The sequence below is a fragment of the Lonchura striata genome, chromosome 3 (genome assembly GCF_050655825.1).
Source record: "Lonchura striata isolate lonStrDom1 chromosome 3, ASM5065582v1, whole genome shotgun sequence".
NCBI lineage: Eukaryota > Metazoa > Chordata > Aves > Passeriformes > Estrildidae > Lonchura > Lonchura striata.
Window position 1 is genome coordinate 111827423 of NC_140705.1, and position 27982 is coordinate 111855404.

General features: G+C 42.1%; 1 protein-coding gene across 1 annotated transcript; it reads right to left on the minus strand.

Moving 5' to 3' along the window:
* Positions 1-318: 318 nt before the first annotated feature.
* Positions 319-27982, minus strand: BFSP1 (beaded filament structural protein 1). The gene is made up of 8 exons (XM_021555878.3): positions 20216-27982; positions 13955-14015; positions 10554-10649; positions 9689-9781; positions 8898-9005; positions 6601-6821; positions 5235-5320; positions 319-3944 (listed from the first exon to the last, which is right to left on the minus strand). Exons 1-8 carry the CDS (start codon positions 20584-20586, stop codon positions 2998-3000), a joined length of 1983 nt encoding a protein of 660 aa, XP_021411553.2. The 5' UTR covers positions 20587-27982; the 3' UTR covers positions 319-2997.

Here is a 27982-nt window from a genome sequence, read left to right on the forward strand (position 1 = left end):
AGGTACACAGAGGTAAAATGCTGCTCTCAGTGTGATGACTTCCTACTTCTCTGATTTTACACTGCTAAAGAAATTTGTATCCTGCATATACTGGCTATGGAGAAGATAAAGAGTTGATAGCAGCAGATTATTAATAAAGTGCTTTATGCTAACTGTGAAACTGTCACATGCAAGATTCACGCCACAGGCTGGGAGGAGCTTCTTTAATTTTACATGGCATTATTTTCATGGTTCAAACCCATTGGCTCCAAGGCCAGCTCTGCAGAGGGAGCAGCAGTGCAGGAGCTGAGCTGCATTGGCAGGAGGATGTTCAGGATGTTCCTCTGCTGTTTGGATCACTTTGATTCACATTAAACCCCCTGTTTCCCTTTTCATCTCCCCCCCATAAAATTTGGGTACTTTTTAGTTCCTGTGTTCCCACAGCAGAAAGTACATTTCATTTTGTAATACTCTACCATGTCTGCAGCAGTATAATCTGGCAGGAAACCAGATCTAGTTCTGATTGCCTCAGAAATGAGAATCTGCCTGTAGAAACCTGAGTCTCATTCCAGTCTCTTGTCAAACAGATGCTTGCAAATATTTCACCATTAAACTTTAGCATTTCAATTCTCACTTCATTGAGAACCTGCATTTAATGTAGAGGTTAGCCCCTAAAATTATGAGATTTACTATACACTTCAGCATGGTCATTATTAACCAGACACTACTAGTGATTTTCTATATAACTTACATGCAAATATACAGAAATTTTACAGACTGTAGCAGAATTTGGCCCTCAGCTCTCCTTAGTTCTTGATTTCTGCTGGTTGCTGCCCAGGCAATGTGATTTGCTTCAGCAGTGAGTGCCATCAAACCAGCTTTAGGGGCAGTTCTTACATCACACTGAGATGTTGAACAAGGGTTACAGGCATCATAAATCAGGTCTGGGTCAGCAGCCAGTGGTGGCACCACAGCACAAAAAGGATTAAGGTTGTGGAGGTATTCACACACTGCACACCTCACCCAGGCTGTCCTGACATTGCCTCCTTGCCATTGAATGAGACTTTTTGTATTCTGAACTTTGGGTCCACTGTATTGCAGTAAAATCAGATGGGCTGGGAGAGGGGGAAGAATACCCAGTTCCCTCTAGGTACTGCCTGAACCTGTTTATATTCTGCTTTGTGACAGAATTATTAAATAGCCTGCATATTGCTGCAATGAGGGTTGGGTTTTGAGTTTGTTGTTTTTTTTTGTTTACCTTGCAGCAGTCAAACCCTTTCCGCAGCAATTATTCTGGGCAGTTTTTCCCAGGTCACCAGAGCCCAGCCTGCATACACATTGATAAATTCCTTCTCTGTAGTTATTTACACTGTTAATATATTAAACTGAAAAGCAACACGCTCGAGTAAGCCATGTCTGGAATAAACTCCCACAGCATTCCAATAAGCCAGAATAGACAAAAATCCCTGACTAAAATTGTGACTGTGAGAGTCACCTGTCCCTGTTTCAAAGAATAAGGTGCCCCTTTACCAGACATAAGAATCACAGTAGATCTGATGCTACACCTGTGCTGGACCTCATGAATGAAATAACCAAACCCAACATATTATTGAAGAAAAGTCTTGGGTGCTGTGAGGAGTTCCTGAAGCTCAGGCTTGTCAGCTCAAATGGCTTTTAGCCTTGCTTTGCTGCAGCTGACAGGAGTTAACAGGCAGAAAGAAAAGGCACAGCAATGGTGAGCTGAAATGAAAACTTGGAGAACTGGCGTCAGATTGAAGAAGAAATGTGTAGAGACTAATCTAGTACTGCCCTTCAGTAAGTCTTGGGTTTTAGTGGGATCCTTTGTGTGCCTGGAGTCAAGCTGAGGACTAAAGTATGAGCACGTTTAAGTAGAGCCCATTATTTTCACACATACAAGCAGAATATTGCAAAATATTTCCTTTCCCTGATTTTTTCTTTGTGAGTTTTTGGGGGTTTTGGGGGTTTTTTGTTTGTTTGTTTGTGGGTTTTTTTGGTGTTTTGTTTTTGTTTTTGTTTTTTTTCTTGAGCTGAAGGTTTCTGGGAGCTGCAAGAGTCTGCTGTTGCTGCAAGTGTTGCTTTTTCCTTCCCCAGGCATGGGGAGGTGGAAAGGTACTGCTTATTCCAACAATCCTGTGGAGCTCCATGTGACTGCAGGTGACAGGACTGAGACAGGATCCTGTGGCAGTATGAAACTCTACAGTCCAAGGAAATACTTAAAAAGAAAATACCTTAATAATCAGTCTTTGGCTGCAGTCTGCTCAAAAGCTTGTTGGCATTCATAAGTGCATTAGTTGTGTTGGTGAAGGACAAATAGTGGCTTTTTTAAGGAAGATCTCCCTTCAGAAAATTTCATTCTGAGATGATCTGCAGTAAGAGCTTATCTTGAATACAGGAAGTTTGTCTTTATTTCAAAAAAAAGTCTGCCAAGCTCATTGCTATTTAAAGTCTCTGAAAGGGAGAGCTTTGGAAGAGGTTATTTAAGAGGTATCCAGCCCTTTCCCTGGAAAAACCCCTGCACACCAGTTAGGTGATGTTTACAAGTAGGGTGTGTGAGTCAATGTTATAGGCAAAAATAAACCCACAGTGTGTATCTTCGGTAGAAGGCAAAACTTTTATTAAATGAACCAGATGTCACAAGTTAACATTTGCAGCTGTCTCAAAGGTGGGGGGGGTTGTACAGCAGTTAAAGGGTTAAAGGAGCAGTAGAGGAATATGCAAATTTGTCCCAGATACTGTGGAAAGCCAGGCAGCTCTGTCATAATAATTTCTTCCCGTGTGTCTTAATCATGAAAATCAGTTGCATAGGATGTGCCCTGGAGAGCACTAATGGTTGTTGCACCAAAGGTGAGCCTACATCAGACAGAATTGCCATCAAGGTTTCAATCTGTGCCATACCAAACAGCAAAAATCTCACTACTGTATCATTCGGTCAGGAAAAAAAACACAGTCATGTAATAACTATGCCAGACAAGTCGACTATCAGAGGGTATGTGTCACTTAAGTGCCTTTGTCACCTGGTTTCTTCTTGCTTGTCTTCTCTATCATTGTCTCAACAATCATTGCTGTCTCTTCATACGTCTGAATTCTGTCATCTGAGAACTTCTCAATGGACTCCACCACCTCCACCTTCTCATAGCTCATAGAGCCAGGTAAGGCTGCCTCCCTGAACAAAAGGCCCTGCTTATCTTCTCGCTCATATTCTGTCTCCCGAAGGAGTCCTGGCTCAGTTGGGCTTATCAGACCAGGGGAAGGAACTGTCTCAGGCTCAGAGATATCTGGGTATTTTGTGATTTGCTCAATTTTTCCTCTTGCTTTTTTCCCCCATTCATGCACATCTTCTTTTCCCTCCTCTCTCTGTTTATCTGGGAGTTCAAACTCTTCTCTCCTTTCACAGATTTCCCCTTTCTCTTTTTCGGGTGGTTCGGCGGGTTCTGGCAGCTCTGGTATGGGCTCCACGTCACCACCATTCATCACCTTCCCATTGCCAGTGGAAACTGTGATCCCTGCCCCAGCAGGGACGGAGGGGGCCAAGATGCATGGTTCTTCATGGCCCTCCTCCCCTGTCACCAGCACATAACGCCCTTTGGGATGGGCATCAGACTTAGCCTCTGGTCTCTTGTGGACTCTTATTTTCTCCTTCACAATATTACACAATTTATCAAAGGCTTTACTTATCTGGGCTCCATCAGGTACATCCTCTGGGCCCATTTCTTTTTCATCAAATTCCGATCCTTCTTGCTCAGGTTCACATCTGACTGAGCCTTCATGCCTAAATTCCATCTGATCTTGGTCAAAACCTTCCAGAGTTCTTTCGTACATTCTTTCAGGCGAGTGACTGTCGGTTATGTCTTTTGACATCAGCTCCTTTTTTCTGGCAATTTTCTTTGTCAGGCCTTTTTGCCTGGGCTTTACACTGGCGATGTCTTGCATGGCCTGGGTGATATCTAAAGAAAAATCAAAACAAAGAGAACAAAAAACAGTGCTTGAATACAGTCAGTGAAAATGTTAGAGCTGCCTCTTGCCCTCACTACTTCACGTGGAGAGCCTTTGTATCCCAGGGGGGCTAAAAGCAAACCAGGCACCTCCACTCCTGACAATTTGGAGTATGGACAGATGCTGAGAGTCATGTCAGGAGGTGTTAGCAGCAACTGATGGTCACAGAGCTGAGAAGCCGCCCATCTACAATGGCATCACTCAGACACTGTCATTGAGCTCTTAGAGTCTTAGAGCCCCCTGATTCTGATCTCCTGGGCAATCAGTAGCCACAGATCCCACGACAGCTTAGCAGCTGCAGGAGCATAGGCAAGGTACTGATTTCTATGGCATGAGCAGCTAGAGCAGAGGAGACAGGGGTTGGTATTGGTAATTACAAGAACATGGGGACATACAAATATTAACATATTTTCTCCAAGGCAACTGTTTTGTCCCCTGCCACAGTACAGTAACACTCATGAAATACCATGCTAATCCTGCAGGAGAAATTAGTGGTGTGTCTAGAGACAGGCAAATGTATAAAACACCATTTTGCATGACAGTAGTTATTTACAGCTGTGGAGGATCTGGCCTCAGGCATTATATAAATGCCTCAGGCCATTTAATATAAAACTGCTACAGTTCATACAGCAATTAGAAAAATCACAGCTGCATGCCAAAAACATCCCTCATACATTGGTTTGTCTCTGTTCTCAAGGCAGTTTGTCATTATTAAAACTCCAGTGAGCCTTGAATTTACGTCATCCCATATGTTACAATCTATCACATCAACTCCTTTGTTAAAGCAGTCTCACTCATTTAGCCCTGGCCATTTCCTTGTCAGCAGGTTTACAAGCATCTTAAATTCTAACAAGCCAATGTACAACTTAGAGGCAACATCATTCATAGCAAAACAGGCCTCAAAAATGGCCTGTGGCACTCAACAGTGCTCTTTGCACATCACTAAAGTGCCAACAAACTCAGAATGAGTCAACACAAAACCTGCAGTTCTTTCCAGTATTTCAGGTGCCTTTTTGATTTTGCTCTTGATTGGCCTAAGTAGTAAAGTGTAGAACTTAGCAAATAAATGCTTTTGGCTTATGGTTTTGGCCTTTGACAGTTTGTCTCAAGGCCAGCTGAGGCAAGCTGAAATGGTTGCATTTACAAACCTGTAGCCAGGTTTGTAAAGAGAGATGGACAAAGAGCTTAAAATGCAACGATGCTTCTCCTGACAGACACAGAAAGACACATCACAGGTTTACCTCTTCCCCTTGAAGCCTGAGGCTGGGCAGGTCGGTAAATCTGTGTGAAGAGTGTGACTGGGGTTCCTGCTATAGCAGAGTTTAACCTGTGGGGAATATGTGCATCCATCAGTTCTCTCCCCACCATTGCAATGAAAGCAAGTCAAATTAAGTGCAAAATTAAGCACAAAGAAATGTACTTCTCTGTGGTGAGGAGTCAAAAAGAATGGTGGGAACCTGTTTTTTGTCTGGGGAAAATCGACAGCCACAGCACCTTCACAGGACTGAGGCTGGTTTCTGCCAGCAGGAGACATGGGATTCTCCAGCAGGTAAAGTGCACAAGTAATTAATTACAACATGTAGCAGCAGATTTGCACTTAGCACGGCACTTTGAAAAGATGGGAAGTTTTTAGATGGGCAAACAGTCAATCCAAGCCTACCAGAGGTCAGCAAGAACTGTAAATCCATTTTAACCATGCTGGGCAAAATAAGAAATTTGGAGCAGTCTTCCTTGTAAAACATTTGAGGAGTCAGTAGCATTAAGGGTTAAAAATTAAAATTGGGAAGCATGCCTATTGCAAAACAATTACTGTATCTTTGGCCTCCCCAGTCTGCTCTGCTGGAATTTGAGATATTTTGTCCTGTCAGAGACCCTGTGTCAATGTGATTTTCTGCGTTGAGAGTTACTCTGTTAAGATACTTCTAACTAGACCTCAGTGTCCAAAATATGACCCTGAAAATTAATTAAATTCCCATTCCCCACACATAGGATAGGCTATTTAGTGAGTGTTCTTCCCCTGCACAGCCTGGAGCAGTAGTTTGGGTGCTCAGGGTTCTGGCTCTGCTGCTGTGAAAGATCCTTTTCTCTACTGTGGCTGATGGTTGACATTAGAGGGAGACAATGCTCCTCTGTAGGTTTAAGCACAACCCAAATCCCTGCCAATTTCTTGTATTTTTCCTCTTTCTCCACATGCCTGAGGAATGGCTTTGCTGTGAAGAATGCTTTGCTTTGCAGGGCATTTGCTTTGTCTGCACCCTCCATAAAATCAACCTGCTGGTAGTGTCAAGAAAGTGTCACCAACACCCAGTCTGAGGAGAGGATGTTCAGATTGCTTTTGTGTGCTCCTGACCTCTGTACACTGATGCCAGGACAGCATATGGAAAGGAGACTGCATGGACAGCAAAGCCCAAAATGGCTCTGACCCTTTCCGTGGCAGAAGTTCGACCTGATTTTGCATCTATTTAAATTTCCATCTCTAGATATCTACCAGTAAAAAGTATGAAAATACTATAGCTTTGGGTGAATCAAATGCCCTCAAACGTACATTTTTCAAAGGAGATAAAAGAGATCACTGGTCCCTTTGAGTGCCCAGAAATCCAGCCTTACCGGCTGTCCTCATTCTCGATGATCCGTTTGTACCGCTCCAGCTCATTCTCCAGGGACTGCTGGTAGATCACCAGCTGGCGGCAGTCCGTGGTGTACTTCTCCAAGATCCTCTCAGCCTCCTCTATCCCCTTCCTAAGGTTTTCAATCTGCTCATTGTAAAGCTGAATTTCATCGTCATAACTCTCCTGGGTGTTTTTAATTGCTTGCTCCAGCATGGTTGTCTGGTAAATAAAATTGGTGGTGAAAGAAGCAGCTTTGGAAAATTCACCACCCCATATTTTAAGCATAATGAAAGGCAAGTCATGCTTTATTACAATGTGATGCTGCACTGCTGAAACACAGGAGCAATTTCATGACCTTTGTTCAGTTATTCAAAAAACAAAACTTATCAGAGTGGGCAGGGCCTCACAAGCACAGTAAAAGTTCTTAACTGGGAAGATGAGCTCAAGAAATACCCACTCTTCCTTCTCTGTGGTCTGCAGACAGGGCAAATAAGACCAAATGTCATGTTTTAAACAAAGAACTCTGTTCTTGAATTCAATTCCTCAGCCTTTTTTGTCAGCGATAAAACCAATGAGCGTATCAACCAGGAGGTGGCAAAAGTCACTTTCCAAAAATAAAGGTTGAGTTTCAGGTGGGATATTTCACCCTGTAAATCTGCTCTCACTTTCTTCTGCTATTTTTAGATATTTATTATTGTTATTTTGTCACATTTTTTCCCTACTTTTCAAAAAAGTTAATGGGGCAATCAGTGACTAATGAATTCTTAAATAACTGATTTATTTCTATATGCTTCAGGCAAGATTAAAAAAGGACTTTTGAGAGCCTAAATATAGAAGTGATGTCCCATGTCATTAGTTTGGTTATGCTGTAGTGTACAAGTAGACTGAGACTGTTCAGTGCTCATGGGGTGGGGTCCATGACCTCTCAGGCACATGGCTGTCAGGTCCAGAAACAGGAAAGCAAAGAAATTTGATGACACCTCAGTCATCAAATCCAGCCTTCACCATCTCAAGCAACTGTGTTACTGACTTCCACTCATAATGCTATTTCACTCTTCTAATCTCAAAGCACAAGAATGAATAATCTATTTCTAAATGGGATGGGAAGATTTAATTTTGAAAGCAGCACGATTAATTCCCCAAAGACTGCCTCTCTCCATCTGCCAGCAGAAGGTTGATTTCCTCCCCTTTTTCTCTATATTGATTCACTATTTCATCCCCATATTGATTCCAGAGCACATGTGTCCTTTCCACCAGAGCATCAGATGTGAGAAAGAGACCATGGAAAATACACTGTCCTCACCCTAATGAAAGAAGTTATGCTCAAGAAGTTATGAGTTGCTGCTATGGCTCTCCGAAGGAGTCCAAAATCCCACCAAAAGATGTTTGTGTCAATATTTCATTCCTCTCACCTCGATGGACAGCTTGAGGCACAAAGGATGCTGTGCTTGGGGCTATTCTCCACCCCACTGGCTAAAAAATATTCAACTGCATGGAGGTAGAGTGAAATTCTATTTCACTCTACGGCCTTCAGCTGCTCCTCCACCTCCTGCCACCCTCAGTCCTACACTGCACTCAGGTTTGGAGACAGAAGGTTGATTTAGGGCAGGTTTGTCTGGGAGATGGGCATGGACAACTAGTCAAAGTCTTTGCCAGACATTTTCTGCAAGTCAGGGCTTGGCAAAAAGCATATGGTTTGTCCTGCTGGTAGTGTCCAAGCACAGGAGAGATGCTGGCTTAATGCTTAGTAGTGACATAGGTGAAGGCAGAAAGCCAAATGTAGCTCAACAGCCCTCTCAGGTTTGCTCCCCAAACATGTCCACTTCTTCCCACAGCAAGCTCAGCATTGGACGTGGCAGTGATAGAAAAGATTGGACAGAGCCTGAGGGCTCCCCATCAGTTTTCATGGAGCAAATTTCCAGCCAGAGGTCAGCGAGTAAAAAAGTCATAGGAGCCCTGTGGGACTTTTCCATTCACAATGTCCTGCTGATTCTGTCCTGCAGGAATCCAGTTGCACTGTGGAAATCTTCCCTCATCAGCCACTCTGATAAGCAAAAACAGCTTCATTGCACCTACAACACCTACAGCCCATCCTGCCATCTAAACCTGACAAATTGTTCCATTGAGAGAATGGGAATGAAACAGCTGAAGATGGAAATCTAAAAGGAAAACACAGCTCCAAGTCCACCAAGTTAATATGACCATGTTGAAGCCATGTTAGAGGTTTTACCAAGTGACCATAAAAAAGCAGTTCATGAGCAACATGGTTGTGTTTATGGCTAGTGATTCCAATACCTCTGTCTGCAGCTTGTATTTCTGTGCCTGTAGCTGGCAGAGGATGCTCTTGTATTCCTCCAGCTGGCTCTGCAGAACTGGGATCCTCCTCTCTGCTATCAGTTTTTCCTGGTTGGAAGAAAACAATGTGTGTACAGGAAAATATGTTTTACTCCTAGAAAGAGCCAAATGAAACTGCACTACTGGAAACAAACTGTAAAGACAAATAGAAAATGGCAAAAGACAGATAAAAGATGGGTATTGAACCTCAAGACAAATTCTGTTGAATGGTGGCACGGCTTTAAGAATAAAGATATCAGATGGCAGGTCTGTAACAGTACAGATTAGACCATGTAAATCTGTTCACATCTTCTTCCAAATAATGAACATTCCTGCCATAGCCACTCATATTGGTGGAAATCACCAAGTTTTCATCTAGTCTGTATCAATTAATCTCATTTAAATTTTCACCACATCTCACCCCTTCAGGATAAGATTTCTCTTCAAATATTCAGATATCCTGCAAGCTCCTCTTCAGAGAAGAAACACGACTTCAAATACGTTTGTATCACACATTTTTGAGACTAATATATGTGCTGGAGTGCACCTGACAAAGCTAATCTCTCTTTCCTCGTTGATAGAGTTTTTCAAACTACAGTAATATTTTTCTCTGATATTCATTATTCAGTACTTACACATTTTTTTGACAGTTTTCACCTAACCTTGGAGCAGAAGTTAAAGGATCTGGTACACTTTAGTTGTAAACATTACCTCTCTTAGAGGTGCATGCACTTCCCAACAGCAATACTTGCCTCACATATGCCAGTGGTTATTGGGGACACACGAGGAGTTGTCTGGATGATCTGCTGCAAGACATTGACATAGGTCTGGATTTCCATGAGGTTCTGTGATAAGGTAAAAACATTTTCATTAGAAAATGCCAGAGCAAGGTAGACATTTCCATATACTCCTGGGGCTTATTTCTAGATATGTAATGCTTTTAGCCTGTGAAAGTCCAATTCATGTTCAGGCTTGGGTTTGGAATATGATTTTATAACTGCTTTTGAGTGCAGTTTCGTCATACTGAGGTATATCACAGACTTTTGGCTAAGGACTATACAGTTCATAGTCTTAATTGGAGATTCCATGATTTCCAATTTCATAGGAGATTTTCAAAATAAGAATCACAAATACCTTTGCATGTGGCCTAAAATAAGAGTCACTTTTTTCAAAAGCAGCAAAGATTGGGCAGTGGCCTGATCCCAAGACCCACAGTTCTTCCAGGAAGAAAACAAGTGTTAAAGTCAGCTGCAGTGGAATCATACTTCCACAGGTATATGTCAGCTGATTAACTGGAGTACCCTCTCCCAAAAAATTGGATGAAAGCAACAGCTTCCTTGGCATGAAATATAAGACAGCTTGATCAGCATTTTGGGCTTAACCATGACACTAGGTTGACAAATTCAAGACTCTGCTACAGCTGTAATGACTGCACCCTGAGAAGTGTGTTTGGGGCTGGAAACAATCGAGCTGTTGTGCCCACTGAAAATAAATAATGCTATATGCACCCACCCAAACACAAATGAAATTTGCTTTAATTTGTCACTGTTTGCTCACGGAGAAGGGCAAAGTTCTACATCTATCTCTGTATGGAAAGCAGCAATTTCAGCCAGTTACCTTCTTGTATCTGTCCTTTGTAGCATTGATGTCATCCTGCAGGAACTGGGACTCGATCTGCAGCTCCAGGTTGCACAGCAAGGCTTCATCAGCTTCCTGCAATGCAGAGACACGGTGGGATGACGTGGTGGGATGACGTGGTGGGATGACATGGTGGGATGACACGGTGGGATGACACAGTGAGATGACATGGTGGGATGACACGGTGGGATGACATGGTTTGATGGCACGGTGGGATGACACGGTGGGATGACACGGTGGGATGACACGGTGGGATGACACGGCGGGATGACACAGTGGGATGACATGGTGGGATGACGTGGTGGGATGACGTAGTGGGATGACACGGTGGGATGACGTGGTGGGATGACGTAGTGGGATGACACGGTGGGATGACATGGTGGGATGACACGGTGGGATGACACGGTGGGATGACACGGTGGGATGACACGGTGGGATGACGTGGTGGGATGACACGGCGGGATGACATAGTGAGATGACACAGTGGGACGTGTGGCTGGAGTGCCAAACCCACAGCATCCCACAGGCACTGCATGAGGCACTGTGCACCTGGAGCAGCCTGCCTGGAGTGTAAGGGGTGACTGGAACATACAGCAGTATCATGAAACCAGCAAACAGGAGCCACGTCCTTCACTGTGCCCTGCACAAATGTAGTTTACAAGAGTTTGGCACTGTCAAAATAACGCTGGGAGCTGACTAGCAGACATTTTAAATATAAAATTTTGATGTTAAAGTCTTGAAATGGTGGATGAGCCTTAAACAAATGACATCAGCAGACTAAGGCATTGATTCCTCTAGTGTCATGACAAGATCTGAGGTATCCTGATGCCATTTTAAGATCCCTGGTAAAGAAGTCCTTCTAAAAACCCAGGATGTCCAGTGTATTTGCACTCTCTTTGGTATGTTCTCAAATGACACAAATGTTTGTCAATTTGGAGCCATTTCTGGAAATAAAAATGACAGTTGACCAAGTTTAGAAAAAATCACCTTGCTGCACAAGTTGATAATACTTTGGGATGTGCAAAGACAAAAGTTCCTAACATCGACTTAGTTCAAAGAACAAACCATATGACTAGCAACCATGATCTCAGAGAGCATAGGTATGAGTGTAATTGGTCTTTAAGTCTAATGAAATCTCCATTTCTGTTCAAAGGCCTAATTTAGTTTTTTCCTATGTTACATTATTTAACACAAAACATGGAATTTAGGGTAATTTCCATGGAACCTGGCAATATATTTTACAAATATGTGAGAGTAGTGATATGTTTTATATTTCTATTTAATGCATTATTTCTTTTTTAGGTTTGGCATTAACTATGATCGTAAAATATAATTTTTGAGGAAACATCTTAAAAAACTTGAACTGAATCTTCCTTGCAAATCTATAAAACTTGCCAGTTCCTCCACCAGTTTGCAATTTGCCTCAAGGAATTCCTGCTTTCTGCATTTAACTCAAAGAATAAAAAAGAGGTATTTGAAGGAATATCTTTCAAATCACCCATGTGCCATGACCAGCTGCAAAATAATCTCTGTGAGCAGATCACGGGTTGCAAACCAACCCCGGAGATCTGTGGGTGCAGCACATGACTGGTAGAAGAGGATTTTTGCCTTTTGCGTGCATACAGCACGCGCCGTTCCAAAAATGTGTAGATGTTGGCTGTCTCATTGTGCTGCTAAGCCTCCCAGGCACACAACTCTCCAGCAGGCTCTGCTTTGTGAGCCAGGGGCTGATTCAGACTCATCCAGCCCAGCACATTCAGAGCCAGCCATCAGGAATGCCCGCGCTGCTTTTCTGCACTCCTCTCCCGTCCTATTGAGAGGAAGATCAGCGGGACAATGGCCACGTTGGGAGGTTTGGGAGGGAGCCAAAAAAGAAAGCCCCCAGGCCCTTAGATAATACCTATAAGCAAATATTTCTGTGTGTGATAAACAAAAGCAGTTTTTGGCTTTCCAAATGTTCCCTCAAAGGGGGAAAATAATTCTGCTTTTATTCCATGCTTTCAGAGCGACCAGCTTCCTCGGTGGGGTTGTGTGTCAGCACAGTGCAGTGTCTACACATTTTCTTTTGAACTTTGCAGTATTTGCTAATCACTCAACTTCTGAAAAGCCATTCTGCTTTATGTTACGATTCCAGAATGCTGGTCCATGTGTTGAAGCAATATTTTCATTATTGTGGAAGAGAAATTTAGATCTCTCCAGAACCAGTGTTTTCCCAGCTGTCAGATAAAGAATGAGTTTGTACCTGCACATGCAGGTTTTCAGGCCACATCTTGGACCCTGCACAGAAAACCAGCTGTATTCTCTCCAGCACTTGGTGCTCCCAGTGCAAGGAGCTGCTGCACAGGGGTGTCCAGGGATAAAAAACACCCTTGTGCCTCAATATTTTGTGAGCTGTGCCTAGGGTTGGTGAATTAATTCACTTTTCTTTAGCTGCAGATTTGTTGAGAGGAACTGCGAAGACAGACTGACCAGCTCCAACAACCCCTTACAAAAGAGTTAGCTTCACTAAATTTTTTAAGGGTTTGCAGGATGTTCAAGAGCAGAGTGTTCTGGAAAACAACTGATGCAGGATGTCAAGAGCTCACTGGAGATAGAAATGCTAAAATGTACTTTCTGTCTTTTCTTAATATAAAACATGTGTATCATTGATATGACAATGCTCCAGCAGATTTGGTCCAGACATTTTAGCAAGGAGATAAAAAAATAATCTCTATTTAATCCATCTTCAATTGTTTTCCAATACAGAAGATGAATGATAGCATGTGCAAAGGAGAATTGGGAAAAGATATAATACTATGTTCTTCACCCAGATGAAGGCTAGCAGCAAGAGAGGATGAATCAGGATTTTTCAGTTTCACAGACCTGGTTTGGAAACTTCCAAAATACTTCAGCCAACTTTTATCTTTCTCTGAGCTTTATATTATATTAAATGTTGTTATTTTTATTATTGCTTGGTATTAGTTTAAGAATGTGTATCTTGATATAAGAGGAACAAACCAGGGGGAGCTGTGGCTTCTCTTTTATTTGGAAACCTAATGGGAAGCTGAGGGTCTGTCCTGGGAAGGGCTGACCATATCCTGCAAGGGACTAAGGAGCTTTGAGACACTCCAGGCTTCAAAACATGGAGTTAATCAGCAATTTTTTATGACATGGTTATCACTGGTGACTCTATTTTAATACAGTAGCTGTGTTTAAAAGCACGGGGAAAAGGTATGCACATGCCAAGGCTCAGACACTTGGACAGGGAGGGGGATGATGGAGAAGGGCATAATGACAAGAAATGCCTTGCTCTCACATTTTATCATCCCACTGCTCGCTGTAGTAAATGAAACCAAAGGAAAAAACTGTACACCTTTTCCCTGGCATTTTCCCAGACTTACTTTGTTAAGGCGCTCCAGGGTTTCTTTTAGCTTCTGCTGATATTCACGTTCATTTCTATACCTGCAAGTAGAGAAAAGGAGAAAAAGTTCAGCAGTTCATCCCTCTGCAAACTGCATTTTTATCTGCACTGTCATGCATAAGATATGCCTCATGCTAAAGGAGAATATGAATCTTGAAATGTCCCAAAAGATTTACTCATGGATTATCATTAATTATTTTTTGGTTGCAGATGCTAGGAGTAATTTCAGAATTGCCTAAATTCTTGTCTTCAGCTTATGTAACAGAATACAATGAAATGCCATATATTTGCTATCACTTTTTTACAGAATGCCCAAGAATAGATTATCTACAATAAAAGCATATTCCATTCTTATTGGACTACAGTGACAGCTATTCAGCAGCGATTATTCTGTGAGGATTTGCTACAATGGCACATGAACATTTAATTACATTGTTCTTGGTTTTCCACTATACCTGCTGTTGTTCAATAAGCACTTTAAACACAAGATTTAAACAAGATTTAAGCACTTTAAACACAGACACATTAAACACAAAGATTGCAATTTTACATATTGACTGTGTAGGAAAGACATTGGATTAGGATGCTGAGATGGATTAAGCTTTGTGTCCCCTTTAATGGTAATTTGTATATTAGCTTGGCCAAAACAAGTGAGCCTTAGTAAGGACTGAATTTAACCAACTATTCTTATGCTTTTATAAAACATCTACAAGTGTATGAAGTGCATGTTCCTGATGCCAAGATGGATGTATAATGTGTTTATGCTTGGTTTGGAGGAAACAGCACATATTCTTTAAGCATCAGGGCTCCACAGTTGTATGTAAATAGAATTATCTTCTAGAAAATCCTTTTAGCCACAGAGCACAAAATTTAATTGTTGATTATTGTAATTTATTCCCTTCCTTTAGTAATCCTTGTATGAAATGTTTAATGGTAGATTTGGCTTAATAAGACTCCATTAAAAAACAAAGAAACAAACAAAAAAGCCCCTGAAAAGCCACTAGCCAGAAACAACTTTGGCAATGAGACTTTGCCATCAGTACTGAACAAGTGACTTATCAAACTCCAACAGCGGCAGAAATACAGTCTTAACCCTTTAAGTTTAACACTTTACTTTCCCTAACATAATAGATGTAGAGAGATATAAAAAAGCTATCATTATCTTACTTTCTACAAGAAACACTCTGGTGGGTGACAAGTCAGCTGTGGTGAAAAGGGTCCTTCATTTGCAATAAAAGCAATGGACACCAATACAAGCCAAAATTCAGAACTGAACATAAGTCCCTGTCTGTCTTCTGAAATCATTGATCCAGCCCAGATGTGCTGTTGATATCAAAGGGGTTTGCTCCAGTCAGCAGGAAACTGGACAGTTCTTGGACTGAACACATCAAAGATCAAATTAAAATGATCCTGTCAACCTCAGTTCTTCCTTTTTGTCTCCTGAAGGATGAACAACCAATGCAATTATCAATTCTTTCAACACATTCTGGAAAGCTGAGTGGATGATGTCACTCACAAAGTGACCAGGACCACAAAGGAAGAACTTGATAGAACAAGGAAATGGATTTAATATGGTGCTTTGGTTTAACAAGTTTTTCTGAAATGCCATAATATTATCAGGGTTGGTCAATGGTCCATTTTCAATTCTTACACAAACAGCAAGGAACCAGGTGAAAATGATGAGGTTTTATTTCATTATTACTCCAACAAATTGCTGATAAGACTAAAACAATGTCCTTTTTTGCCAGTTAGTACTAACACCACTTTCACTTCCAAGGCTAGAATAATTTTCAGCTTCAGAAGTGAGACTGCCTTTGTTTCAGGTGTTTACCAAGTAGCTCAACTCCATCCAGTTTTCTATCTATTTAAGTTTTTGTGTGTGTGTGTGTGCACTTGACAGTAAACACTTTCCTAACTTTGATATTTTCTGACAGCTGAGCAAGAACGAAGCAAATTGTGGCATCTTGTGAAAATCAAATATACATTTACAATAAAAGGCTGGTTTTCCACTCACAGTAATATACAACCATCTGATGGATTCAGTGTCTAAACCTCAGCCCTAATGTAATTCAGATCTCACTCATTGCTAGATCCTGACTCAAGAGATTTTTCACTTACTAAAATATTCAGCTACATTTGCCTTCACTCTCAAATAACCTAAATATGTGCTGTGCCACAGAGCCATAAATCCACCTGGCAGCTTGAGAGAGTTAGTATTGCATGATTGTCCTTTGAAGGAGAATTTCTTTCAAGTGATTTTCAATCTTTTCCACAAGACCAGTGCAGAAGTGCTATGGACCTCTCTGAAATGCTTGAGAGACCTCAGGATGCCCCTGTGCCTGCTGAAATGTACCTGTAAGTGCAATGGCTGACAAGTCACAACCCTGTTATGCTTCAAAGTTGATTTTGGTGTTTAGCAATTGGCTAGTCATTTCCAAAAATTTTTTTATTAGATGGTTGCTGATCAGACATTCCCGGAGCTTAAGAGCCATGAAGTTAATTTGCTTCATTTTAAAAACAAAACAAAACAAAACAAAAAAGACCCCCAAAAAACCAAAACACGAACCTTCTCACCTAGTCAGGTAGCTATGAGTCAGCTACAAATGTTTTTGGGCTGTTGAAAGAAAAGGGATGTTAAGTGGGCTTTTATTTTTTTGCATAGGGGAATAGAATGGAGGGGAGGGAGCTGCCAGACTCAAAGAAAGCAGATCAGAGGGTTAAATATTTCTCAATCACATCTTTTTTTTGGACCCTGCCTCTGCTGCAGTGCAAAGACTCACTCCCCTCCAAAGAGGAAACAGCAGCAATCCACCTGAGCAGTGACAATGGCCAGATACTCAATTTGGTGTCTAACCTGAGCCTTTCACCTGAAGAAAAATGAATCCTACTGAGCTCCTGCACCTCTTGGCTGCTACCTTTGCCATTTTCTCTTTCTCTGGTGCACTTCACCAACCTTCTCTCAACAGACAGCAATCTGGGTGCCAAGGACAGCACAGACCATGGAAGAGAGGTCCTGCAAGGATGCTGCACAGGCCAGTCATAGTTGTCATCCAGGGTCATACCCTGCATGCTCAGCTGAGCCCAAGAGGGCTGTGCTGTGCTGATTTATGAACAGATTCTACCTGTGTAATCAAGAAGCCACTGCTGAGCAGCTGACAGGCACAGGGCAAAATTCTGGCAGATTGTGGAGAGTGTGGAGGGCAGGCAAATGCTCCTCATCTCAGCTGCAGCAGGATGAAGTCCTTCCTATCACCAGAGAAGCAGCAGCAGTGCCAAGAAAATCCCTGCAGAGAGGGCTAGAAGGCAGCTTTGCCTTCTAGTGGAGTCCCCATATCCTAGATATTTTATTTTACCACTTCTTTTTGTTTTCTCATGTATGTTGGGTCTCCACTGCAGCCCCAAAGGGTGTTAGCTCATCAGAGTATCACCACACAGCATATCTTGGAGAACACTGTGCTAATTACTGTGTCCAGGGAATCCTATTGCATGTTTAAAATTCACTGTATTAGCAGTGCACAAATTTTTAAATTAAACAATTGATTTGCAAGGCTTTTAATTTCTGAAGTCCATTAATCCTGTTCGGTCAAGGCCACTAAAATTTGGATTCCAGCATCTTTCCCAATATCACGGTGAGAAAAATACCACAGCCAGATGCAATGTTGCTATAAAAGTGGTGGTCAGCATAAAGACAGCATAATTAGTCTTTTTATGAGATGCATCCAGACTATTCCCAGCATTTTTTTTTTTTTTTTGCAACTTTAATAGAAAGAATTCTCCCCTGGTACAAAGTCTTGTTAATGAGGAAAGCTATGAATGTGGCCATAGAGGATTTTAAAATAAATTTTAATCTAAGTTCTAATTTTTAGTGGTTCATGAACATTTAATTACACAGACACAGTAGTTTTAGACCCTACTCTGTCTAAATGCAACATTAAAAGCCTATTTTTATAATGTAGCTTAAAAGGTTTACTTAGATATAAATCTATTTCCCCAGTAGTGAAGGTGAATGAAAGAATGGGTTGTAAGAGTCAAAATTCTCTGAATTAGTGAAGGACACAGACATTTGTCAATTAATTGGTTTAAAATTTTTCCCTCTAAGTGATTTTGTTAATCCTAGTGCACCAAAAGCTTTATGATCCAAGATGAAACAAGAAACCTGCAGTGCCTGTTGCAGATCAGGGAGGAGAGGTCTTCAGCACAGGAATGTTTCTGGTTTCAGCAGCTCCTAATAGGGCACAGAAGATTATTCCTCCCATATTTTGTTTAGGGAGTTTTGTTTATAACTTTCAGGGACTGAAATCAGAGCCATCAGATGGCAGAGAACATGTTACCAGACCAGAGGCATCATTTTAAAACCTGCAACTCGAAACCATCCCAGGTTTTTCAGACACGGAAGACGTGCTCATGTTTGTCTTCTGGACAAATTCAGCAGCTCCCAATGAAAAAAAAAACAAAAAACAAAACAAAAAAAACCCCACCAACAACATCACCAAAACACACTTGTTGATGTAAATCAATTGGTGCAATTTGGTTAAAAAGCAGCCACTGTCCTTCCATTGTCACGGCCCTGCGTATTTTTAATTTTTAAATTGCAATTTTTGGCTTTGATTTAGTCAAAGTTTCCTTCTTACTTTTGTTTACAGTGGGCATCCCAGGATTGTACAACGAAGTACCACCCCTTTTTTCTAGGAAACCACTGACTACCCCTTTAGCAGGTCCTAAATGTTACTTTCTGGAAGCACAGTCCTTTTTCTGGGTGTTGCCTCCTCCTCTGGATTTTCAATGCCCTGTATTATTCCCTGACTATTTACAGTTTGCTTAAAGCAGCTCTAATAATAGCAAATTATTCTGTGTCACATTACTTATCCTGTACTATTCACACAGATTTTTAACTAACATGCAGCTAGAAAATTAAGTACTGATTGTAGTCAAATACTCATGGGCACTGTGCAATAAAAACACATGAGCAAGTACCAGCTAAATTAAAGCATTGATTCTTAGTTGAATTTCCTCATAAATATTGGAATACAATTCTGCCTAATCAGGTGCTTATTACCCACTGGCACTGAGTCAGGACACTGTGGACATCTGACCACTGGCAGCAATCAGCGCCTCGGTGCCTGGGTGGGCTTTTCTCTCCTGTCAGATGAAAAAGAGAGAATCAGGGCTTGGCATTTCTATAGGAATGCTGTAGCTCAAGAACCCTAAGTGGCTGTTCATTTGGCAGTGTGCCAAATTTTTCATGGTTGAACTAGCCAGATAGACATTTAGGGAGTAAAAAAATCCCTGACCAACAAGTAACGGGAGGATTAAACTCTTTTGTCCTATGAGAAATGCTCAGCAACTCTTGTGTAATTAAGCCATGTAGCCGAAATTCCCTGTTGCTGGAGGGAAGGCACTCATCTCCACCAGCATGTGAGGCTCCTGCTCTTTGATTTATGGTCACACAGAGGTTAAAGAGGTAAAATTAGGGGAAGCCTATTCTTATTGTTTTAGTAGCATGAGATGGAAATACAGGATGCAAGTCAGAAGAGGAGGGCAAATTTTACACAGCAGAAAAAAAATATATCTCCTTTCTTTTCATGTCACATCAGAGATGTGGTTGGCACAGACTGGCCCAGGTGCTTCATAGTGGCTGTAAATAAGAGCTTGTCAGAGACATCCTGCACATTTCATGAAGCCTATTCTTATTGTTTTAGTGGCATGAGATGGAAATACAAGATGCAAGTCAGAAGAGGAGGGCAAATTTTATACAGCAGAAAAAAAAATCTCCTTTCTTTTTACGTCACATCACAGATGTAGTTGGCACAGACTGGCCCAGGTGCTTCATAGTGGCTGTAAATAAGAGTTTCTCAGAGACACCCTGCACATTTCAGGAGATGTCTGGCATTGTGTAACTCTGGGCTGCTCAGACACTTGCTTTGAGACACCTGGTAGTCAAATAGGGTTTTTTCCTCTTTGCAGCTCAGAGCTCAGTTCTCCTAAGCTGAATGAACAACGGCACTAGGGTTGCTGCTATGGAACAGAGAGGGCATTTTCCCATCTAGTGACACCATAAAAGGCAGAGCTGCATCTCCCTAGGTCCTGAGACCTCCCTTTTCACCATGAGCTTACGTGCCATCCCTCTTGACACACATGGAGAGGCATCAGCCTCAGCTGCTGGCGACACCGAACCCATCCTTACCACAAAGATCAACTGTGGCAATGCCACCACCCATCTCCCGTGGCCTGCGAGCCTTACTTGTTGCGGTACTCATCGAGCATGCGTTGGGCATCCTTCTCCTCCCGCTCCAGCTTGGCTCGGTCCGAAGCCAGCTCCCGCATCCGCTGCCGGTTGAACTCGATCTGCCCGGCGAAGGCCTCGTCCAAGCCCACCAGCTCGTCCATGCGCTGGAAGGTCTCCAGCTGCTTGCGCAGGATGGCGTTGCGCTGCTCCAGCACGCGCGCCCGGTTGATGTAGCTGGCGAAGCGCTCGTTGAGCTCCTGCAGGTTCTCCAAGCCCCGGGCTTGGGCCAAGCTGTCGAATTCCGGGGAGCCTCGCAGCTCATCGTAGGCGTCCGACCGCTCGTACTTCTCCTTGCGCACCTCGCGCAGGAAGCTGCTCCTGTACATGGCTTCAGAGGGGCTGCGCAGTGCCGGGGTCCCCTCCTGTGTGCCTGCCTGTCTCTCCAGTTTGGATCTGAATTATGTCCGGGGGGCTTGGGGAAGAAGAACTGAACATAATCACCGCCCCCCCAGACAATTAGGACTTGTCTCCAGGGTGGTTTGTGGCACTAAAGGCATCATCTGCGGCAGGGAACTAAATAAATCCCGATGGCCCCGCCTTGGAGCTGCCCATCCAGGCGTCAGCAGTTCGGAGGAGCGGCGGGCGCAGGAGGGCCGGGGGCTTTTCTTTTCGAGCACTGCAATTGTGTACAGCCAGGATAAAAGAGAGCAACGTCCAGCTTTCACCCGGTGGATTAAATCATTATCCATGGAAAACAAAGCAACTGCTTTGCAGTTTTGGAGGCTGAGCTCAAAGCCTTTCATGGCTGTGCTGGGGGGAGAGCTTTGTCCCATGGGGGTGTCCCCAGGGCTGTGCACAGAGGCCTTCTGCTGAGACAGGATTTTCGTGTGAGTGGATGGCAGCCCTTGATTTTTTGTTATTTGACAGTTTTGTGATCATTTAAAATGATGGGATAGTATATAAAAATTAATATGACTCCAGCTCCATGGGCAAGATATGGGCATTTGGTTCGCACTTCAGACTTCATGTTGGGCTTTTCTGCAGGTTGATTCCACCTGGAATTAGAAGCACCCAAGGAGCAGTGGTATTAAAACCCCTGGCTTAACAAAGCCTCTTTGGGAAGCTGCTTACTTTGGGGATAGCCAAAAGCCTCATGGACTTTCCATATTATCCCAGGGGGAGCCACCATTCTTCCTTTACCTTCACCCTAATGGAGTCTTGTGTGTCTTAAACCCTAAGAGGCTTTCATTTCCCCTCTTTGCATCTCCTCTAGTATTTTTCCTGTCTTTGATTTTGAAAAATCCTATTTCTTGGACGTATTCTTCCCTGATTTACTTGCCCAGACAAAAAGCCCAACACCAAGCCACTCTAATTTTGAGATCTCTGTTAATAATTCATATAAAAGTCCATTTCACTTCTTAATGGTCATATCTTAAATGAATACTTAATCTCATGTATTTTGAAGCTCAACAGATCTCAAGGCACTGATGGCAAGTACAGAGGTGAAGAAAGCAGCTGTTGCTCAGCTGACTCAGAAAGTTCAACTTCAAAAAGAAAGTTTGGGTTCTCTGCTACTAATCTGAAACAAAAGTGGGAAAAGTTCATTAGACATTTCCTACATATTTCTTATTCTGCTTCAGATTATTGGAAGTGCCATGATTTCTCAGAAAAATTAAATTAGGCTGTGCACACAGACTGTGCAGCTCCATAGTCTGCTTCCAAAGTATATAAATAGCAGAACAGAGATAGATCTTTCAGAAATGTCTGGGATCTTTATGAACCACTGAACGTGAAACCACTGGTCTCCATGCTGCACAAACATATTGGCATTTGCAGCTCTTTGGCAGGAGCAGCCCGCTTACCCCAACAATAAAGCTGAGCTTTTAACAAAGTTAATCTTTCAGAAGAGATCAGAAAGTAGATTCTGCTGGATTGTGGGCGGTGTATTTTCATGGCAAGAATTTTTATGGCTTTAGACAGCCTTTCAGTAAAATAATAGCCCATGTAAGTGCTATTCCATCTCTCTCTCAGTGACTGGAAGAAGCACTGACTCCATGTTGCCCTTAAGTCCTTAGGTAGTAAAAGGACAGGCCTTTCAGTGTCTCACCATGTCCCTAAACAGAGTATTCTGTCTGCAGAGGAACCCTTGCAGTCCCTGATTTTGTTATTGAAATTTATCCCACGCCTTCTACTGGGAAAATCTGGATTTGGTATAGCAGTGCTTTGCTATTACATGCATGTCTCTAAGGTGAGATTTCTGATTCCAAGACCTCACCTTGGGCAGTTTCCATTGCTGACTTGCTATAGACACAGCTTTACCAGGGCCAAGGCAAGCTTACATGACTCAGGCTCTGTGTTAGTGATTTTTTGAGATGGAGGTGACTTAAGGAGTCAGGACCCTGGCCTCCAGACAGCTTGTGAACATGCAAATCATAGAAATTACAGAATTGTTAAGTCTGGAAAAGGCCTCTAAGAACCAGTACTGCCACATTCACCACTAAACCATGTCCCAAGCTGTCACATTTCCAAGTATGATGATTCCATCACTTCCCTGAGGCTGTTCCAATGCTTGATAATCCTTCTGGCAATTTTTTTTCCCCTAATATCCAATCTAACCCTCCCCTAGCACAATTTAAGGCCATTTCCTCTCACCCTGTCACTTGTTACTTGGGAGAAAAGACAAACCCTACCTCACTACAACCTCCTTCATACTGTTGTAGAGAGAGATAAGGTTTTCCCCAGGCCACCTTTTCTCCAGGCTAAACACACCCAGCTCCTCTCCATCAGACTTCTGCTGCAGACACTCTAGCACCTCCATGTCCTTCTTGTAGCAAGAAGCCCAAAACTGAACACAAATGCAGCAAATCAGAATAAGATAACCTAAAAGGAGAACCAGTTTGGAATAAGCTGCAGCTGTTACTCTTTTCACAACTAAATAATCAAAAACACCTCAGAAAAATCAATTTGCTTCTGTTATGCACTGAATTATTTGGCTCATCTAATGGACCACAAAGGTAAACTGCACAGGGATCTTGTCTACTGTTTACTATTTAGAGATGGCTCAAAGACTGAAAGAATATCTGTATACACCTCAAAGAAATGCCTAAGAAAATGCTTGAAATATTTTTAGATTTAAATCAATGACTGTGTATTGAAGAACATATATAAAGAAAACTTTTCATCCTAACACCTACAGTATAAACAAGAAGGAGCATACAGAAACAATTTTCATTTTATCTCTTTATCCCTAGATTATGTGTGACTTTTTCCAATAAAAAGAAATCTGAATCTTTGCAGTTTAAATGCCCTGTATGATCTATCACCATCAACCCAGAATGGGTGTTTACTTACACAGCTCAATAAATCTGTGGTACAAGAGGGTGGTTTGTGTCTTCTTTAATTGCTTGTATTGCTAAAAACCACTTTGCAATCTAACTTGGCTGTATCCCTTATGCAGAACATGAGTATATTTTGGCAGTGCCAAAAACCTGCTTGTGCTCCTTACTGCTTGGCTAAGTCAACCCAAGTTTCTCAAACTAAATCAAAATGCATAAAATTCATTAAAAATGTCACAATCCAAAGGAATTTTATCTTTCTGATAAGAACTAGTCCAGTCCCAGCCGTGGTTGGCCACATTTTGCTGGCCATTGTTGTGGGGCAACCTTGGAGCTCCTGTTCTCTATCCTGGGGACTTCCAGCTCTGTTTCTTCTCTCGTGGCAAAAACCTTTTCTACACTGGTAGGTTAAGACAGGGTAAAAGGCAAATAGATTCCCCCAAGGCAGTGGGCTCAAAGTTTTCAAATTAATCCTCCAAATTGAGTGTTTTCTCAGTAATAGTATGATAGCTTGTTGGTACAACTGCTGCTGCAAAACAATCACACTACTTGTACAGCCCAGCTGAGGCACTCAATTCACCCTTGCAATGGCTTTTCAAGTTATTTGGCTTTATTCAGATCCTGATGCTATAGCCAAGGGTTTCCTGTCCCTGTAGTCCAGAACAAAACTTCAGAGAAGGTGTGATAATGAAATGTGGCACAAGTGTTTCATGCTGAGATCTCATAGATGGAAATTGAGGTTATTCTTAATTCTGAAAACTGATGCTCAAGAGCCATGTCCAAATACATAACATTACCTATCTGAAAAACACTGCTGTGAAGACATTCAAAGCAGAACATTTTTGTGAATATGGCTGATCAGAAAGATGAAATTAATTTGTGCTGATTAGCTTTAAGGAAGAATCAAAGAACATATATTCAAAGAGATCAGCACACTAAAAAAAAAAAAAAAAAAGAAAAAAAAAGCCTTGTGTGTTTTTTCCTTTTTCATGACCACAGCAAATAGGTCAAGGAATAATGACTTAAATTGTGCAATATAAGCTATGAATGAGATATAAGACAAGTAGGCTAATCGTTCCTCTAATGAAGCACAGGGAATAAAATATTGCAAGATCTCAGTCATTTAAGCACTTTAAAGATCAAGCTAAACAAATTCTATCCAGGTGTAAGGGATGCTTGTTTCATCCCCCTTTAGGAGAGAGAAGAGTTTATTGCTGATGGTCAGAACACTATTGAGGGGACCTTAATGCCTTTTCCCAGGGCAAGTAATTTTTTCAGGACAGTGATTTCTAAGATCTCTCCTAGTCCTGAGAGGTAAACACTCTCCCACTTCTTAAGTGCCCTTGCACTCAGTCACTGCATTTTCTTTAGAAGTTTCTATGTGGTGGGTCACGTCCATGCAGTGCATCACAGACAGATACTGACTTGCACCCTGCTTCTTGCACTCTTCCCCCAGAGATATTCTTACCCCTCCAGGCAACACCGAGTTAGAGCTGGTCAGAGCCCAAAGGTGAGCTTTTCCCCGTTATTTTATGCAGCTCTTGACAAAATAAGTGATTTGGTGCCACCAGAGGGCTGTAGTTCTACAGCAGGAGCAGGCTGTGGGTTGGAGATCCAGCACCATGTCAGTCCCTGACATAAGCAACCCCAGAGATTCCTGCAGAGAATTTGCTTTGCGGTGAGAAAGAAGCTGGGTTTTGTCCTTATTGAAATAGTAAACGTGCTGCTACAAGCTGTTGCTTCTGCTCAGGGGGACCAAATCCTGCTGGGATCAGGATGAATCCCCTAGCAGAGGTGGATGTGCTGATGTAAAGGTACGTAACTGCAAAGTTACACATCAGCAAGCCAGTCATAGCCAGGATCAATGCAAGGCCATGGAAAGCTACACCCAAAATTTGGGGACACTGTTTCAAGTTTGGGAGAGTTAAAGTTTGTTTGCCTGGGATCATGGGAGTTATAACCTTTATAGATTATGTGGCCTGTTGTGATTTGTTAGAATGTTTATAGAATGTTCCATGTTAGTGTATATAAATTGGGATTGCCCCTTGGTAGAGGTCTTTGTGTTTGGCTGTATTCAAGAACGTTCTTGTTACTGCAGCAAGAAGAATAAAGGATTTTCCACCTAAGACCTGTTGCCCACTTTTTCTTCTGCACTGACCCCTCACAACACGACACAGACCAGCCCAAATTAATACCCCAAAGTAACAACAGCCCTGGGACAGATCCCTTTCTAGGATTTTCTTGAAATCGGGCCAGAAGAAAGTCTGCTGCACACATCTGGTGCTCAGTTGTGCTCTTCAGAGAGATGGGCATGGAATCTGAGTAAAGGAAATGACACTGTTAATTTTTGTAGTGATCATACACAAAATTTAAATGGCAGGAAATTTTTGTCTGTTTTGTTCTGGCAAGACTGTGATGGTAAGTAACTGAGTTTCCCAATTGCAGTGGTAGGCAGACAAGCTTTACCCAGTTAAGCTGAGATGTTTTTCCCTTCATTTTGGCTATGAGCCAGAAGAAATACCACTCTGAGATGCCTTTTCAGTCAAAGGTTCAGATGTGAAAATTGGGTATTCAGGATTTTCTTTTTTATTTTCTATTTTCTTTTTAATTTTCTATTTTGTTTTTATTCTATCCACTCGGATTATTTTTTTCCCTTTCTGAATAATGCAGAAAGTGGCAAAGTACAACACATCAAAAATAAATGAGATCTCTGACAAGTGGTTTAGACTAACTCAAGACCTCCTGGGGAAAAAAAAAAAAAAAAAGTGGAACTCAAGAAAGTAAGAAGACAGTTTGAGCTAATTCCTTTCAGCACTTAATATTCCCTGACTTGGGGCACAGAATGGCACCTATCTATACACCTCATTATTTAATAATATTGCTAATTTGTAAGGACAGGACATTTTGGAAATAATCTGATATGTCTGTATCTTGTCACTCTGAAAATGCTTAAAATTGATATACCAATTTAGTCTTTGTAGAAATAACATTTCTTAAGAAGTTAATTCAGAAGCTTGAAGTACTGTGTCTATTTCCTTGGCACTTCAACCACAAAAAAATTCACTTGAACAATTCTTGTTTTCTCAGAATGTCTTCGATAAATGAAATATTTCAGACAAAGGTTTTCCATGCAACCTTAAGGTTTTTCCCATTTATGTTTGAGTGAAAAACGTAGTAATTGAAATATATATCATTTTCATGGGACCTATGGGTATTCTCAGTTCAGCCAGAGACAAAGGAGAGGTTTCTACCAGGCTGGGCCTGGGAAGGAGTTTCAAAGGAATGTAAATAATTCACTATCTCTCTTGTTGTTCACATTATTTATAGATATGTTCTGCCACCGTGTGCCATTCAGCATGCACCAATGGTGTGAGATGTTTTTACTTTAAGACCAATGAAATTGGTCTGCACGGTGTTCTCTATAAAAAGAGCAATGTATTTGAAATAAAGTTGTTGAGTTCAGTTATTTTAGCCTTCTGATTTGGAGTCTTTTTCACTCCCATCCTGCCTCAATTGTGCCTGGACCAATAATATAGTTCACAGTATAGAAGAGAGAAAATAAATACCATTTTCTCACTGAAGAGTTCATAATATGAGGAAAGAAAAGACATAGCATGTCTCATAAACCAAATGCTCTTTCATTATATGTAGGAAAAAAAGAGTAGGAAGCTTTTTCTGTGGGGGTGTTTAATTTCCTGGGGGCAGAAAGAAAAAAGGAGAGGCAGCTGAACTCAATCTGGGCTTCACCTGAGCCCTCTAGGCAATAGTCTGAATTCCTGTGGCAGAACAAGATAAAACAAGAGCCAGAGGAGATGTCCAATTGCTGGAAGAAACACCCCAAATGAATGAAGCAATAGAATCGGGGAAGGGAATCAAGAAGAGCTTAAAAAGAAGGCAAAAGGATAAAATTGCAATTTTGGCTGATATTCCACAGCTGTGGGCATATGCCAAGCTGGCTGTTTGGGGATTCAGAGGAAGAGCTAATGGCAACTCAGCACTGACAGTAAGGAGGTCCAGCATAAAAAACAAGACAAGGAGCCTCCAGCAGAATGGGGAGAGAACTGGGGATGGCTCAGAGCTCCACTCCTCTCCTGTCTTTGCCCCAGAGTCTCTTAAGGACAGCCTCCACAGCAGAGGATGAGCGAGACCACAAACCCCACATGTCCCAGCACCTGCAAATCTGAAAAGCTGACCCTGATCCTCACAGCCTCCAAAGGCACCTGCCACCCAGGTTAAACTGGCATTCAGAGCTAACTGGCCCTTCCTGGCCCCACAGGCCAAATAAAGGAGCCAGAAGAGAGGCAGAATGGGTATCTCTCCTCCCCCAGCAGCACCAAAGTGCACACAGCATCTCCTTCCTGTCTCTGATGCCAGCAGCTGTTGCTGTTTTTTCCTGCCCAGGAAACAACAGTTAAAAACCACACATCTGGCAAATGAGAATGTTTTT